Source organism: Leptodactylus fuscus, chromosome 1 (genome assembly GCF_031893055.1).
Source record: "Leptodactylus fuscus isolate aLepFus1 chromosome 1, aLepFus1.hap2, whole genome shotgun sequence".
Taxonomy (NCBI): Eukaryota; Metazoa; Chordata; class Amphibia; order Anura; family Leptodactylidae; genus Leptodactylus; species Leptodactylus fuscus.
The window spans coordinates 355,745,196-355,763,901 of NC_134265.1; the positions used below are offsets into that span (position 1 = coordinate 355,745,196).

The 18,706-nt window shown below is 45.8% G+C and overlaps 1 protein-coding gene across 1 annotated transcript in view; it reads left to right on the top strand.

The window, feature by feature from the left end:
- The first annotated feature begins 225 nt into the window (after positions 1 to 225).
- Positions 226 to 18,706, top strand: part of LOC142203986 (vomeronasal type-2 receptor 116-like) — a 37,219-nt gene continuing 18,738 nt past the window's right edge. The window contains exons 1-2 of the mRNA XM_075275550.1: positions 226 to 231; positions 2,850 to 3,638. Of these exons, the coding sequence (XP_075131651.1) occupies positions 226 to 231; positions 2,850 to 3,638 (795 nt within the window). The remainder of the gene's footprint in view (positions 232 to 2,849; positions 3,639 to 18,706) is intronic.

The window sequence follows — 18,706 nt, forward strand, 5'->3', positions numbered from 1 at the left end:
TCATTTCCCCGCCCAGCATTCCTGGCAGGGATTCTGAACCACCACCCTCCTCCTCCTCCACCATCACATCGACCCCAGCTACCTGCTGGAAACGCTACAGCACTACTGGAGGCCATGCTGAAGCTCATCAGCTTGGGGGACAGACAGCACACTGCCTCCAAGGTGAGAGATGCCCTCCTCGATGAGACGTCAACATGGTTTTCACCGCTGCACCTGGGCCCAGGCATGGTCGTAAGTGATAATGGCGGGAACCTGGTAGCGGCTCTGGAGCTTGCCAACCTCCAACACGTTCCATGCCTGGCCCACATTTTCAATTTAGTTGTGCAACGGTTTTTAAAAACGTACCCCAATTTAGCCGAGTTACTGGTGAAAGTGTGGCGCTTGTGCGACTACTTTCGCAAATCTATAGTAGCGGTTACTATCCTCAAATCACTTCAAAAATGCCTCCATCTGTCATAACACCGACTGTTGTGTGACGTCCCCACATGCTGGAACTCGACATACCACATTTTGAGCAGAGTGTGTGAGCAGCAGAGACCCTTGATGGAGTACCATCTCCAAAACCCAAGGGTTCCTCAGAATCAGCTCCCCCAGTTTCTGCACCATGAGTGGCCATGGATGGCAGACTTATGCAAGATTTTGCGTGTCTTTGAGGAGTCTACCAAGAGGGTCAGTTGTGACAACGCACTTGTGAGTGTCACAATCCCGCTCCTGTGTGTGATGCGAGAATCCCTCATCACCATCAGGGATAACGCATTGGACGCTGAGGAGTCGGGCATAGGAGCAGAAACATCCCAGCAGGATAGTCAGTGCACACTCCTCTCTGCTTCACAGCATATATTGACGGAGGAAGAGGAGGAGGATGACAAAGTGGCAGATGATGTCATTTTCACACAGGAGGCTAGCAGGGAAGTTCAGTGTGTCCCATTGCTGCAGCGTGGATGTGGGGCTGGAGTAACGAGGGTCACACCTAAGCAGAAAGCATAGTGTAAAATGCAATGCAAAACCAAAGACAAAATAGCATGGAACAAGGGAGGACAACAAGTCCCAGCAAAAACACAGAAGAGAAGGCGAGGTCAGACGAGCAAGTGGTCAAGCCAGGAGATAAGAATAAAGTACCAAATCAGAAGACAAGGAATAGTCAAATACAAGCCGGGTATACAAAACCAATAAACAGACTGGAAGACACATAGACTGGAAATCTGACAGAGCAGGAGACCAGGAAACACTAAGTGAATGGCTGGCAAGGATCCATGCCTGGGTGGGGTTTAAATAGCAGCAGAGAAAGCACATCCACAACACCTGTGATGGCTAATGGCATGGAGAACTGAGAGCAAGGAAAATATTTAACCCTTAATCACCTAAGCACAACCAATAGAACTCCTAACACATCTCCCAGGGAGGCGCCGCGCAGCAAAGAGACCGCGGCGACTCTGTATCCTGACAATGATGGAGATGTTTCCATCAACTCTCGTAGGCGGCAGAGAGGAGAGTTCCTCTAACAGGCTAACAACTGCCATCTGGTCCACACCCGGCAGGAGCACACTCTCCAAGGTCTGGGACACGTTAATGGCACCCCCTCACCAAACTACCATCACTGAGGGGCCTAGTGTCACCAGGAGGGACAAGTATAGGCGCATGTTGCGGGAGTACCTGGCCAACCACAGCCCTGTCCTCTCTGATCCCTCTGCGCCCTACACTTATTGGGTCTCCAAGTTGGATTTGTGGCTGGAACTTGCACTATATGCATTGGAGGTCCTTTCCTGCCCTGCCGCCAGCGTGCTTTCGGAAAGGGTCTTCAACGCAGCCGGTGGCATAATTACAGATAAGCGCAGCCGGCTCTCAGCTGACAGTGCTGACCGGCTGACGCTGATCAAAAATGAACAGCCACTGGATAGACCCATCATTTTCATGTCCACCGGTGCCAAGCACCCTGACATGAAATTTCCTGTGTGTGCTCACCCTCTACAATTCCTCCTCCTCCTCCTCCTCATACTACTCCTCCACCATCAGCAATGCACAATTCTGCTCCTCCTAGGCGCAATCCACCCTGATTCCCCCAAACTCTGCTGGTTAGAGTCTCAATCCACCCTGATTCCCCCAAACTCTACTGGTTAGAGGCTCAACTCACTCCAAGGGCCAAAAACACTGCTGGTGCAAGGCTCTACTCACTCCAAGGGCCAAAATCTAAAACACTTCTGGTGCAAGGCTCTAATCACTCCAAGGGCCAAAAATCATATTGGGCTTGTTAGATGCCCCCAGACATGCTTCCCCTGCTGTCCCAGTTGCATTCCAGAGGTGTTGGCATCATTTGCTGAGGTGTCATAGTGGACTTAGTGACCCTCCTGAGTCGAATAGCATTTTCCCCTGAAACAAACAATTTTTCCCCATAGACTATAATGAGGTTTGATATTCATTCATTCGAAACAAATAACGAATATTGAATATTTCACTGTTCGCTCATCTCTAGTCTTTATCACTTTTTGCTTTTCAAGTTGCAGGCTTGGCCTGAGAGAGCTAGAAATTGCATGGATAGAATCCTAGGAGCCCTTAGCGTGTTCTACGTTTTGCTTTATAGATAGGTTCATAGGAACAATGACAGTGTTATACTCTAAAGTTTTAAGCCAGCTTACACTATAGTTCCTACTATACTTATTCGAACCAAAACAAATTTTTGTACTGAACCTCCCACCCCTGAAACAAAATAAACCATCTCTTTTACTTGTGTTTTGCAATATAAGAAAAACCTACAATCTTTCCTTTTCCCCAAATTGCACAACTAGTCCTCTCTACTCCAGTAATAGCAGAACAACTTGTACCTCTAATACCGATGTGTTCTGTGTCTGCAGCTCATTTTTGGTGTCAGTCACCCCATCCTACATGACAGGGACTTATATCCAACATCGTATCAGTTTACTCCTGATGACCGGAATCAATATGATGCTATTGTTAAGTTTTTTGAAGTCCGTGGATGGAACTGGGTTGGGATTATTACAACAGGTGAAGGGAGCAACGAAATGGGAGTAAAAGAGCTGAGGAAACTGATGGCCAAGAGCGGGATCTGCATTGAGTATGTTATTAATCTGGGAAATGTAAAGGAAGAAAGAGAGCTAACATCTCTGATCAATAAATTTACGACTGAAGTTGTTGTGATCTGTGGACCTTACTCAACACATTATTATAATTTTATAGAACACTCTAATAAGCTTTTCAAGAATATCACCCTGATCCTTCATGAGTCCTGGGCTAGTCTGTTAGATACCAGAAATGTTTACACAGAACAATTTCTTAACTGCAGTCTAGTGTTTATACCTGCAAGAAGAAAAATAGCTAAGGTTGAAAAATCTATTCATTATGTGAACCCAATAACTCATCCAAATGACCCACTGCTGGAGGAGATCTACTTCAAGGTCTTCAGATGTCTGACCAAGGATAAAGGTAAAAATTATTTCTATCAGTGGTTTTATAAAGTGTCTGGTAGAAACTGCACCGAGATGCATTATATTCCTGCATCATCATACGGCTTAGACGACACAAGCTTATACTATACATATATATCCGTGTATATTCTGGCCCATGCCTTACACAAAATGAAGGTCATTTATAAGAAATTGAGCCTGTACCAAATACAACACAAGGTAAGGACAAATGTATGTGTGTGTACATTTTATTGTACTGTATATATGTAATGTCCCGGTACTGCTCGTCCCATTCCCTTAGTCCTTGCAGACCGAGATGGTATGGACATTTGCATATAAGGTAAAGAGGTTCCTCCCCCTTCATTCCTTCTATATATTTACCAGTGTTTCTATTTTACTAGAGCCAGCACACATAGGGGTATATTAATGCGCCATCTTGTGGATGTTTTGTGAACTACACCTGCCTATACTTGCCATTTGTAATTTGAGTTGCCAGTGTAAAGGAGTGTCCAGTATGATCAGGTGACCTTCAGGACCAATCAGGCTCCCTTGACTAGCCTGGAGGAGGAGTTACAGCCCCCTCTAGGGGGGTTGGGGACCTTTTGTCTTAGTCTTTTGTGTGGAGCTAGCTACACATGGGAAGCTGAAAATGGCAGCCAAGTCTCAGGTCACTCCAAACAGAGATGTCTTTTCCTCTGTACTCAAGATTCTCCTCAGAGAACACTTTCCTCTGAAACTCCAAGCCTACAAGCACTAAAGTTTACGGACCTGCTTATCCATCTCATCTGGGCCTTCTACATGTATCTCTCTATTCAAGTAAGTCTTTGGGACAAATCTAAATTTAAGAAACCCGTAGCTAGTCTGGCAGAATTTGAGGGTCTCCCGCTGTCAACAATTGTATTTGCTCTTCTACATACGTGTACCCAGTTTGTTGCGGACTAACCCCCTGGATACAGGCCATCTTTACAAGTATATACAAGTTTAACTACCCAAGCAACTTCTAATTAAACTATCCAAAGCATTCCTGCTCCAAACTCTATCACCTGCCTAATTGGACACTGCCTACAAAGATCGCTGTATTGTATGTGAAGAATTACTCCATATGTACATTTGTATTACCTTTTCCTGCTAGTAAAAGAGCAACGGCTACCCCCGAGACCTGGTTGTCTGTTGTCATTGTCAGATATCACGTGGGGGTGGGTAGTCGGGGACATCAAAAAGGAGATTTTGTGCACATTTGGGACCCAGGAACCTCCTAAAAGCCGGCCATATCCGATATATTACCTGTGATACCAGCCCTGGCCCTCCTGAGTGTTATATATACAGGATACTATAACATTCTTGTGCATTATACAGTAAAACATATTATAGGTACATCCACTCAATACCACCATATTGTTATATATTGTGTTAAAATTGATCATTCCAAGACTAATTACATATAATGTTAGAAGCCAGTCCTACACAAGCACTCTGGAGACCATATAAGAGGTTACAGGGCAGGTATATCTTATTACACACCTGTAATATTACCTATGAATTAAAATATTTAGCTTCCAGAAGGGTCACAATTCAGGGGTTACAAATGTACTGATATCCCAGTGACCCTGCACATGGAACCTGGTGCCCATAAACCCTTCTAGCCAAATCTATGCTCCAATAGGCCATAGGTACTCCATCTTTTCTAAGAACTGCCATGTAACCAGTCAGTAGATGTCAAATTTATGTAAAATGTTTTCATATCTAAGGGAATCTAAATAAGTTATGGGGTGTGTGTTTACTTTGACATAAGGCGGTGTGGAGTCCTTGAACATGTAACTTGAACTTGGACCTCTGTTGCAATATTGATATTAGTTTATTGTGCCTGTTACTGTTCTGTTGTTGTATTGTGTGTTATAATTTGAGATGGGAAAACCTCTGAAAATTTGTTTCATTTTGGATTCAGAACAATAACTTAAATTGGCTTAAAACATAGTGTATGACACTGTCAGGACTCCTAGGACTATATATCTATAATACATAGTGTATGACACTGTCAGGACTCCTAGGACTATATATCTATAATACATAGTGTATGACACTGTCAGGACTCCTAGGACTATATATCTATAATACATAGTGTATGACACTGTCAGGGCTCCTAGGACTATATATCTCTAATACATAGTGTGTATACATATTGTGTATACATATTGTGTATACATATACTATCCCTGAAGAAGACCTAACTTTCCTAAATTTCCCCACTGTGGGACTATTAAAGGATTATCTTATCTTATCTTAACCCCAGAACAGCAACAGATAACCACCAAACTGAGGGATATGGAGAAAGTCTTCAAAGACTTCCAGAACCCAGAATGGAGACCAATATGACCCCAACAACTACAGAGGGATCTGCATCAGCAGCATGCTGGGGAAACTATTCAACAGCATCATCAATAACAGAATCCTCACCTTCCTCACACAACACGGGGTCCTCAGCAAGAGCCAAGCAGGGTTCATGCCAAACCACCACACCACAGACCATATCTATACCCTTCACAGCCTCATCAAGACGCACGTCCACAACACCAGAAGAGGCAAGATATTCGCCTGCTTCGTGGACTTTAAGAAGGTTTGACTCAGTATGGCACCCAAGCCTTCTCCTAAATCTCCTAGAGAGTGGAATAGGAGGAAGAACGTATGACGTCATCAAGAGCTCCTACACCGGAAACCAGTGCAGTGTGAAGGTGAATGGGAAAAGGACAGCATACTTCCAACAGGCCCGAGGGGTCAGGCAAGGCTGTAGCCTGAGCCCAACGCTCTTCAACATCTACATCAATGAACTGGCTACAGCCCTGGAGGCCTCACCAAACCCAGGCCTCACCCTGAACAATCGGGAGGTGAAGTTCCTGCTATACGCCGACAACCTCCTACTCCTGTCCCCCACCGAAAATGACCTCCAAGAAAACCTATCAGTGCTGGAAAAATTCAGTACTACATGAGCTCTACCCATCAACCAGAAGAAGACCAAAGTCATGGTATTTCAGAAAAAGGGCCACAACAAAGCCTCCACCCCACAATTCAAACTGAACGGCTCCACACTGGAGAAAACAGCTACACCTACCTGGGGCTGGAGCTCAGCCAATCAGGAAGCTTCAAAGCAGCAATAGAAACCCTGAAAGTAAAAGCCTGCAGAACCTTCTACGCCATCAGAAGACAACTGTACCACCTCAAACCACCGGTGAGGGTCTGGCTGATGATATTTGACGCAGTCATCACTCCGATCTTTCTCTATGACAGTGAGGTTTGGGGCCCAGACACCCACCCAGACTAGCCAAAATGGGACTCTAGCCCAACACAGATCTTCCACCTGGAGTTCTGCAAGTACCTGCTCCATGTCCATCGCAACACCTCCAACATGGCCTGCAGGTCAGAGCTAGGGAGTCTCCCCCTATGGCTCACCATACAGAAGAGGGCGCTAGCTTTCCAGGTGCACATGCAGGGGAGCAACCCCCACTCCTACCACCACCAAGCATGGCTAAGCCACCTGAGCAAACCAGACACCCCCCCACCAAACAACAGCTAACCACCAAACCAAAAACACCAAAAGATGATAACCAAGGCCGAAATAAAGGTGACCACAGAGGCAAACAGAGAGCTGTACATTGAAGAATGGAGAAATGAAATAAATAACTCCAAGAAACTCACCATGTACCAATCCCTACAAAGGGACTACACCGTGGCCACCTACCTGGAGAGAATATGCTACCCCAAACACAGACAGACCCTGAGCCGGTACAGACTGAGCACCCACAACCTGGAGATGGAGACGGGGTGACACAGGCAAGATGTACAAGCCCCGGCAGAACAGACTGTGCCAGCACTGTGACCAGGGGGCCCTAGAAGATGAGACCCAATTCCTGCTACCTGCACCAAATACTCAGCTGTGAGGGCCGTCTACTACCAAAGACTCTCTGCCCACATCCCAGACTTCATATCTGCAGACGAGAAGAGGAAACTCTACATCCTACTAGGAGAAGAAGAGGCCACTGTGGAGATCGCTGCCCAATACGTGTCCAGCTGTCACCAAACAAGAGGAAGATGAGACTCCACGGACTGTTATACCCCAAACCAAACTAGGACAGGGCTGGGGTCGGCCAGGTACTCCCGCAACATGCGCCTATACTTGTCCCTCCTGGTGACACTAGGCCCCTCAGTGGTGGTAGTTTGGCGAGTGGGTGCCATTAACGTGTCCCAGACCTTGGAGAGTGTGCCCCTGCCGAGTGTGGACCGGATGGCAGTTGTTCGCCTGTTGGAGGAACTCTCCTGTGTGCCGCCAACAAGAGTTGATGGAAATATCTCCATCATATTCTGCACCAGTTGCTTGTGGCAATGACTCATGCGACTGACTCTCCCCTCTACCGGAATAAAATTGGGGTCGAGGATTGCAAAAATCCAGTAGTCGTTGCTCTCCAGGATTTTGACAATGCGTTTGTCACTTGAAAAGCACTCCAACATGTATTCAGCAATGTGTGCCAGAGTGTTACTTGGCATGACTTGGCTACCCCAACGGAATGGTCACTCTCCATTTCCTCCTCCATTTCGCACCAACCGTGCTGCAGCAATGGGATGCACTGAACTTCCCCGGTAGCCTCCTGTGTGACAATGAGATCTGCCGTCATCCTCCTCCTCTGTCAATATATGCTATGAAGCGGACAGGAGTGTGCCCTGACTATTCAGCTGGGATGGTTGTGCTCCTATGCCCGACTCCTCAGCATCCAATGCGTTATCCCTGATGGCGATGAGGGATTCTCGCATCACACACAGGAGCGGGATTGTGACACTCACGAGTGCGTCGTCACAGCTGACCCTCATGGTTGACTCCTCAAAGACACGCGAGATCTCGCATAAGTGTGCCATCCATGGCCACTCATGGTGCAGAAACTGCGGGAGCTGACTCTGAGGAACCCTTGGGTTTTGGAGATGGTACTCCATCAAGGGTCTCTGCTGCTCACACACTCTACTCAACATGTGGTATGTCGAGTTCCATCATGTGGGGACGTCGAACATCAGCCGGTGTTCTGACAGATGGTGGCGTTGCTGGAGGCTTCGGAGGCTAGCAGCGGCTACTGGAGCCTTGTGAAAGTTTGCGCACAAGCGCCGCACTGTCACCAGTAACTCGGGTACATTTGGGTACGTTTTTAAAAAACGTTGCACCACTAAATTGAACACGTGGGCAAGGCATGGAACGTGTTGGAGGTTGGCAAGCTCCAGAGCCGTTACCAGGTTCCGGCTGTTATCACACATGACCATGCCTGGGCCCAGGTGCAGTGGCAAAAACCATGTTGCTGTCTCATCGAGGAGGGCATCCCTCACCTCTGAGGCAGTGTTCTGTCTGTCCCCCAAGTTGATGAGCTTCAGCACGGCCTGCTGATGTCTCCCCACGCCAGTTCTGCAGCATTTCCAGCAGGTAGCTGGGGTCTATGTGATGGCGGCGAGGAAGGTGGTGGTTCAGAGCCCCTGCCAAGGATGTTGGGTGGGGAAATGAGGTAGACCGACCCAGATTGTGACCCGGTCCCAGCCTCAACATTCACCCAGTGTGTCGTAAGTGAATGTAGCATCCCTGTCCGCATGCACTTGTTCACGCGTCAGTGGTCAAGTGGACCTTTGTACAAATCGCAGAACTTAGGGCCCGCCTGATGTTGCGTGACACGTGCTGATGTAAGGCAGCGACGGCACAGTGGGAGAAGTAGTGATGGCTAGGGATGGCATAGCAAGGTGCCGCACTTGCCATCAGGTCACGGAAGGCCTGAGTTTCCACAAGCCAATACAGCAGCATCTCCTGGACCAGGAGTTTGGAAATGTGTGCGTTTAAGGCTTGTGCATGGGGGTGGGTAGTGCTGTATTTTTGCCTGCGCTCAAAAGTCTGGGAGATGGTGTGTTGCTGTGAAGAGGCGCATGATGGTGCAGGACAAGGAGCTGAGGCAGGAGGGGAGGATGAGGGAGAAGTCTCCAAAGTGGTGGAGGCAGATGTGGAGGTTTCCTGGCTGCTGGTCTGGACTGCAGCGCCAGCACTGGCAACAGTGGGAGAGGCAGTGGCGGCAATGCCGGAGGACGATTATCCTACATTTGCTCTCTGCCACTGAGCCCAGTGCTTGCCTTCCAAATGGCTGCGCATGCCAGTGGTCGTAAGATTGCTCTTTTCAAAGCCCCTACTCAGTTTGGAGTTGCAGAGTGTGCAAACCGCAATATATTTGTCCGCCGCATACACATTAAAAAAATTCCACACCACCAAAGACCATGGCCTTGATGTGGGAGTTTTTCTAGCCTGGCTACAAGAGGGTACATTTTCGGCACTGCTGGCTGTGGCTTGGCTTCGGTGAAGCAGCTGTCTTCTGCCTCTGGACATGCCTCTGCCTCTAGCCACCCTCTTTGGTGCTGCACTTCCTTCCACATCTACACTGCTCTCCCCGCTTGAGACATTCCCCCTGTCCAAGTTGGGTCAGTGTCCTTGTCTTCCACCACCTCCTCTTCCAATTCCTTCTCCTCTTGCACATTGACGATGGCAACATGCTTCTCTGATGGTAACTGTGTCTTGTCATCGTTGTCACTGAGGGCCGATTGCTGGTCAACAACAACAGGAGATAACGGTTGTTCCAGTGTTTGGGCATCAGGACACAGAAACTCATCTGTTTCCTCTGATGATTCAGGACGTAGTGGGACAGAGAGAGGGACAGTGAATGGACCCAAAAACAGCTCCTGGGCGGTGGGAAAGGTGGGATTAGTTTTCTGGGAAGATTGGGCATGTTGTGAGGAAGGAGGACCAGACTGTTGGGTAGGAGGAGGAGTTGAGGTAGAAGCTGACTGGTTGGTGAGAATGTGCTGGAAGTATTGTCCACCATCCATTGTAACACCTATTCCTGGTGCTCCGGCCTGGTTAAGATTGTACCCTGCACCCTACTTAATCTGGCCATCAAGCCAGGGATTGTGGGAATGCAGTAGGCAGAGTAGATGCTGTTGGTTGAGCGCAACCTTGCGCCACATCTGCATTTCCACGTCCCCGTCCTCGTCCCCTTGCACTAGCCTTACGCATTTTTTGATGTATAGTAATGCCCTTCTTATGGTCTATACACCCCTAATAAAAGCTGGTTTGCATGTATATAGCAGGAGGTAACTGCTCTGTATTCCTGAAAATTTGTGGAGGGAAATCCCAAAGAAAAGATGGTTTGCACGTATAAAGCAGGAGGTAACTGCTCTGTATTCTTGCAAATTTGTGTGTGTGTGTGTGTGTGTGTGGGGGGGAGACACCCCAAAGAAAAGCTAGTTTGCACGTATATAGCAAGAAGTAACTGCTCTGTATTCCTGCTATTTTGTGTGGAGACACTCCTGAGAAAAGCTGGTTTGCACATATATAGCAAGAAGTAATGTAATCTGTATCTTATTTCCCACCATCCGTGGAAAGCTGGACTCCTGTCCCTGCAGTGTATAGCTCTGAGAAAAGCTGTTGTTGTTCTTCATTTTTTCCCTGCCTATCTGAAGCTAATCGCTATCTAGCCCTCAGCAGATATGTTTCTCTCCCTATCTCTCACCGCGAAATGACACGAATAAGGCGGCGGCCGTCATATTCTTATGAATGAGAGGTCACATGTTTTTGGCAGCCAATGGGTTTGTTCAATTTTTTTCACTGCCTCCGTTGTCGTAGTTCCTGTCCCACTTCCCCTGCACAGTTATTGGTGCAAAAAACGTGCCAGGGAAGGTGGGAGGGGATACAAATTTTTACTGCGTATGCAGCCTGGTATTCGATTGGGAATGAATACCTCGAACAGCCTGATATTTGATCGAATACCTATTTGATCGAACAGTGTTTGCTCATCTCTAGTCATCACACTTGAGGCTGGACAAGAATAAACTCCCATGACAAACTGGGTCAGCTCTAACTACATCTCTGACCTAATGGCCCAGAATTCCATGGGATCAAAATTATGTGATGGAATATAAGAGTACTCTAAGTATGACAAGACCTGCTTGTACTGTGGGAATCAGTTTCTTGCTGTGGGTCAGGATGGCACTGTAAGTTGAAAATTTTTTGGTACTGGCTGCCGATGTTACTGTCCTCCTCCTGCTACTTGTAGCTGAACACTGACTGGGAGCAGAGAAAGACCTGCTGAGAAGATAAGTGGCTGGAAGTTGCAGTGCTCTCCCTAAATTTTTGCCAAGCTGGGTATACAGCCTATCCTGGTAATATATTAGTTTTGCTCCTTTTCGTAGTCAGGGAAGTATGAATCCCATTTTGAACAGCGAGACTCTACAAATATGGTGAATTAAGTACTGATTGTTCTGCTTGATGATAATAATACGCTATTCACTATGGAAGCAGTGGAGCATACAGCCTACCATACCTGGAAGTGTTTGTATGGATCCAGGGGCCTACTATTGTCGGTTTTCTTGGCAAGCAGGTTTGTCATAATCATAAACATCTTGAAACAAATAAAAATCAGCCTCCTCCCCTGGCTGTGACATATCAAGGCTTCAGAGGAGAGTCTTCTTCTTCTTCTTCATGTCTTTCCAGTTTAGGTGTACCAAGTACTCCATGACGTTGACCCTGACACAGTTCTGCATTGAGCAGCACAGTGGCTCAGTGATTAGCACTGTACCCTTGCAGCTCTGGAGACTTAGTTTTGAATTCAATCATCTGCAAGGAGTTTGTATGTTCTCCCCGTAATTGTATTTTTTTTTTCCTTTGGTTCTCTGGTTTCCTCCCACACACCAAAGATAAACTGAAATCAACCCTCTTTGTGTTCCCTGTAAGACATTTAATGAAGGGATCACATCAATGATTCTGCAGTTGTCTCTGTTGACAAATTTAGAGGCATCTTCACATGGTTCCAGAAGGTAACACATTTACCATAACACATGGTAACATCCTTGTGCCGCAACCCAGATGGAGGAGACCATATGATGGGAGTTGTAGTGGCAGATGATATGCTACTTGCTTGGCCGAGTACACTCTACCTAAAACTCCAGTCTTGCTCCTGGGCCAGACACCTTTGAGGGGAGTCCTGTAGCTCTACCGGATGGTGAAGGTATTAGTTCCCCAGAGGCACTTCCAGTTGGAGTTGGGACCTCACCTCTCTGAGCCAGTTGGTCGGAAGGGCCCAGATGGTAATGCAGGCACGCCTCAGGTAGCAGTTTATTTTGCAACTGGAACAGAGGTAACGACAGCTTCCAGATGGGGGTAGTAGTGCACTTTCCAATCCCCCAGCCTTGGTTATAGAAGGGTGTCCATGGATGTTACAGGCTCTATGAAATACTCCACCACTACTACTTCTCTCGTGCCTCTCTCAGATGAGTATGCTGGAGATAGTGGTTCAGGGAGACCTGACAGGAATCCAGTTACCTGACTACTAGGCCTGAACTTGTTCATTCTGTCAGGCTACTCTCCTGTTCCTCTTGGCACAGCATAGATACAGTCCAATACTGCAGACAGCAGCAATTCCCTTCTCAGGGCTGTCTTTAGTTGAGCTTGGGGGCAGAAGATAATCCTCATTGAGGCTGGAAGAGTCACCATTGGGTTTGTGTCCATAAGCTGGATGCAAGAAACCTCTACACAAGGTAACTTCCATGGTAACTTCATCAGGTAAGGGGCCCTATTTACTTACCAATACTTGCTCCTGCTCACAGCCGGCGTCCTTCTGCAGAGGCAACTGTGATCTGCAGAGGGAATCAGTAAATAAGGCCACGGGCCCACGAACCCCACAAACACCTTTATCATTATACTCGGGGGGGTCTTTTCAGACCCCCAAGTATAATGATTAGAGGTCTAGGAGAGGTGAGAGAACATAAAAACCACTGACATAACGTAGGCCAGGCATCTTCCAGGGGCAACACAGTGGCTCAGTGGTTAGATCTGCAGCCTTGCATCACTGGAGTCTTGGGTTTGAATCCTGCCAGGAACAACATCTCCAAGGAGTTTGTATGTTCTCCCCACGTTTTTGTGGATTTCCTCCAATTCTAAAGGGACATTGTCATGACCTGATTGCGTGCGTGTGTTGGTGTATGTTTCTGTCGGGGATTCGATCCGGGCTTCTGTGATCTGCTGGTGGGTTCCCTACCATTGAGCCATCAGTGTGTACATGGTGTTCTGGTCTTCTGAACACACTTGGGGTTATAAGTGTAACCTCAGGTGTTATGTATTGCCATTATCCTATGGAAGGAGGCTGGGGCCTTTATTAGGCAGAGGGCTGTCTCCACCAGTTGCCGGTTTTCATGGTCCCAACTTAGAATTCTTGGCCTTAGGAGGAGGAGGGGTGTTCTGCTTGTGCTTACAGACTAGAAAGGAGTTTGAGTGTTGTTTGTGTGTGAGTTGGTTTTTCCCTCCACACTTCTACTCTGCCCTTCACGTCTGTTTGTTTGGCACTGTCTGGTTGTTTGAGGTGGGTTCCAGTTTATTTTACCCCAGTCTCGTGTTTACCCTTTCCTCACCTCTCCACTGTCCCTCTCCTCATTCCTCTTGTTTTGTACTTTGTTGTGCTGTGTGTCAGTTGTCCAGCACCTCCCGTACTGTTTGTTTGTCCGCAGCTGCACCTTTATTTCTGCAGGGGTCACCACCCTAGAATCCCCAGTCCCTAGCTTCTTGCAGCTCTTGCCCTGTCTGTCTGTCAGGTCTTCGTGCTAGAGAGCCAGGAGTCGTCGGGGCCAAGGTTAGCTTGGAGACAGCTGACCACCACCTGTAGGCAGGGCCTAGCTAGCCACCGTAGTGCCAGAGATAGTCTCCTTCCCCTGTCTCCTTAGCGGTGCAATCTGCAGCCTGGAATCTGTGTCTGGACTCTGACACGAACGTGACAGACATCTCTTGGATCATTGAAGATGGTAAACATCTGTGGGGAGTGCGCCAGAGACCAAGAGAGGTTATTAACAATGTTTTTTATGTGTGTATCCTCCCCTGGGTCTCTGATCATTATAGTCTGGGGTCTGAAAACACCCCAGACTATAATAATTGATCATGGATGTTCCACATTTGGGGCATAATACTGTGCCCAGGGGCCATGTGGGCCATAATATTGTGTGAAGGGGCCACTATGGGGCACAATACAGTCCTATGAAAAAGTTTGGGCACCCCTATTAATCTTAATCATTTTTTGTTCTAAATATTTTGGTGTTTGCAACAGCCATTTCAGTTTGATATATCTAATAACTGATGGACACAGTAATATTTCAGGATTGAAATTAGGTTTATTGTACTAACAGAAAATGTGCAATATGCATTAAACCAAAATTTGACCGGTGCAAAAGTATGGGCACCCTTATCATTTTATTGATTTGAATTCCCCTAACTACTTTTTACTGACTTACTGAAGCACAAAATTGGTTTTGTAACCTCAGTGAGCTTTGAACTTCATAGCCAGATGTATCCAATCATAAGAAAAGGTATTTTTAAGGTGGCCAATTGCAAGTTGATCTCCTATTTGAATCTCCTCTGAAGAGTGGCATCATGGGCTACTCAAAACAACTCTCAAATGATCTGAAAACAAAGATTGTTCAACATAGTTGTTCAGGGGAAGGATACAAAAAGCTGTCTCAGAGATTTAACCTGTCAGTTTCCACTGTGAGGAACATAGTAAGGAAATGGAAGACCACAGGGACAGTTCTTGTTAAGCCCAGAAGTGGCAGGCCAAGAAAAATATCAGAAAGGCAGAGAAGAAGAATGGTGAGAACAGTCAAGGACAATCCACAGACCACCTCCAAAGAGCTGCAGCATCATCTTGCTGCAGATGGTGTCACTGTGCATCGGTCAACTATACAGCGCACTTTGCACAAATAGAAGCTGTATGGGAGAGTGATGAGAAATAAGCCGTTTCTGCACGTACGCCACAAATAGAGTCGCCTGAGGTATGAAAAAGCACATTTGGAGAAGCCAACTTCATTTTGGAAACAAAAATTGAGTTGTTTGGTTATAAAAAAAAAAAAAGGCGTTATGCATGGCGTCCAAAAAGAAACAGCATTCCAAGAAAAACACATGCTACCCACTGTAAAATTTGGTGGAGGTTCCATCATGCTTTGGGGCTGTGTGGCCAATGCCGGCATCGGGAATCTTGTTAAAGTTGAGGGTCGCATGGATTCCACTCAGTATCAGCAGATTCTTGAGAATAATGTTCAAGAATCAGTGACGAAGTTGAAGTTACGCCGGGGATGGATATTTCAGCAAGACAATGATCCAAAACACCGCTCCAAATCCTCAGGCATTCATGCAGAGGAACAATTACAATGTTCTGGAATGGCCATCCCAGTCCCCAGACCTGAATATCATTGAACATCTGTGGGATGATTTGAAGCGGGCTGTCCATGCTCGGCGACCATCTAACTTAACTGAACTTGAATTGTTTGTCCAAAATACCTTTATCCAGGATCCAGGAACTGATTAAAAGCTACAGGAAGCGACTAGAGGCTGTTATCTTTGCAAAAGGAGGATCTACTAAATATTAATGTCACTTTTCTGTTGAGGTGCCCATACTTTTGCACCGGTCAAATTTTGGTTTAATGCATATTGCACATTTTCTGTTAGTACAATAAACCTCATTTCAATCCTGAAATATTACTGTGTCCATCAGTTATTAGATACATCAAACTGAAATGGCTGTTATAAACACCAAAATATTTAGAACTAAAAATGATTAAGATTAATAGGGGTGCCCAAACTTTTTCATAGGACTGTATATGTTCAGGGGCCATTATGAGGCACAACAGTGCATGCAGTAATGTGGTTTGTCTGCCCGAGTGCAGGGGGGGTGGTCGGTCACAGTTGGCATGTTAAATGTTCGCCTTGGGGCCCCAACCATTCTAGTTACGTCAATGCCTCTGCACACTGAACTGAACTGACACTAGACTCTAGTCTAAAGACCCACGGTCACTGTGGATACTAAAATCTCCTACAAGTAGAATCTCCTACAACAGGTGAAGCAGTGTAAGTACAAACCATTTTCCACTGAAAGTTCAACAGATCTTTAGCCACAAAAGTATGACAGAAATGCATGAAGACAATTCAGGCCATGAGAAGCACCTCCTCTAAGCCACTATATATGCAAAGGTTGGGACATCTGCCATACAGGGACAATGTGCTATGCTAACCAATTGCAATGCAGCCACAATGTCAGTGCCATTGTCCAATGCCAGTTGTAGTTGGTAAGGAGCCATCCAACAGGATGGTTGTTACAGCTCCTCTGCTCCAGGATCATTATAAAATGTAAAACTGCGTGGCAGAGCTTCACCTTCCAGCCATGAAATGAGAGAGGGGGAGTAGAAGTAATGCCCTTTTCCTGGTGAAGATGTTGGCAGAAAACAGTCCAGTGAGGAGGATCCAGAGGAGGTAGATGGTCTCTACTTGGTGTTGGAACTGAGTCTGTACAATCGAGAGGAAACTGAGTTGTGGTGCCACATCATTACTATGGATCTATGTCAGTGAAGATGAAGAATACATGGTTGGCAGTTCAGAAAGGCTCTATGTTAATTAAGTGCTAGAGGGGGAGGAACACACAGAAGCCTGACCCAAGGTTAAACTCACAGCATCATTATTAGATGTGATATCCTCCTGTGACTAAAACGAGAAAGTCAAAAACTTTTTAATTTTCAAGAACTGCAAAAATCCTGCAGTTGCTGACAGCATCTCCAGAAACAGAAGTAGTGTTGCTGTTGCCACCCACATTCTTACTGTCTGTACTTGTATAAGTGTTTTCTCCAGCTTTTTTTAGGATATCCCTTGTTCTTTTTTCTTAGTTATTGTAGGGCATTGTTTATATAATATTAATTTGTAACAATTCTAACACTGTGGATAATTATTTGTTTAAAGTGCATTTCAAGAAAAATAACAAAAAAAAAAAACATGATCAAAGTGCAGGAAATCTATTGGCAGGTCAACACTCCTCTATTGCAAAATTTTTTAAAAAAAAACAACTCAAAAAAATGATCAGTCATCAGCTGATCTGTACATGGGCTTGGTGTCAGACCCCAACAGATTACATACAGATGATCTATGCTTGGTTAGACTGTGTGTGTTTTTACCAAGTGTCTTCAATTAAAATCTGTGTTTTTTACGGATATTGGTTCAGCGCAGTTTTCTATTTAATTTTTTGGGTTTTACCCAAATTGGTGTATCGCTTGATCTATGCTTGGTTAGATCATCAGTATGGAAATAACCATTTGCATCTGAAAAACCACTTTTTATTATTTTGGAGCATCCTGGGTCAGTTCACCAAGAGAATGACAGGTCTTACTTACGTCAGGTTTCTGAGTTAAATCAGTTTTGTAATGAAGGCACTGCTTACACCCCTCCCCCCACACACACCATCTCCATGCCAACTTTTTAAAAAAAAGCCTTGAGTGATGGGAAAAATGAAAAATTTGATGTTGCTTCATCTTCAAATTTTTGTTGCCGTTGTTTACAGTTTCAGAAGTACATGAAGTACATTCATTTCAAAGACCCCGGTGGAAGAGATATATTTTTTGATCATGAAGGTGATGTGCCTTTTGACTTGGACGTAGAAAACTGGGTTATGTACAGATATGGTGACTTTATTGATTTCGCAGCGAGGATCATTTTAACCATTAAAGAAACATCAAAGGGGAGATATAATGTATATTATGGAGAAAGATAATTCATATGGAAAAATGACCGGGTAAGTGACAACAACAATTCATGATACTCAGTTACAAGTCATGTCCGCATTGGATCGCTGCTTAGAGGAGCTCCAAGTCGTTTGTAACTGAGCACATACTTGCATAACCTTTAGAAAGACTATTCCACACACACCTTTTGGTATGTAAATCGCCTCAGTAGTTTTTGAACGAGCCCGTTTTTAACCATATGCTAATTAGCCTCCAGTGTGCACCCCGGAAGTCTCATTGAGCACTGTGTGCTGTGTGTACAGTACAGGCTGTTTCTGCGGATGACTCCTCCCCCCTGCTCTCATAGACAGCGCACAGCAGAGAGAGGAGAGCTCACTGAGAACTTTCTGTGCTAGATGGAGCCTAATTAGCATATGAACAAACACGATCTCATTCAAAAACTACTGTGCTGATTTACATACAAAAGGTACATGTGATTTAGCCTTTCTAAAGGCTATGCAAGGATGTGCTTAGTTAGAAATGACTTTTGCCAATGATAGAATCCCTGATTAATGATTTATGGCTAATATTACAACTGTCTACTGAAACATCACCCGTCCACATGAAATATCTCTTAGATGAATGCTCAGGCAACCAACAGTTGTCTAGCCCCCAAACACTGCAAACATTGCAAACAGGGCTCATAT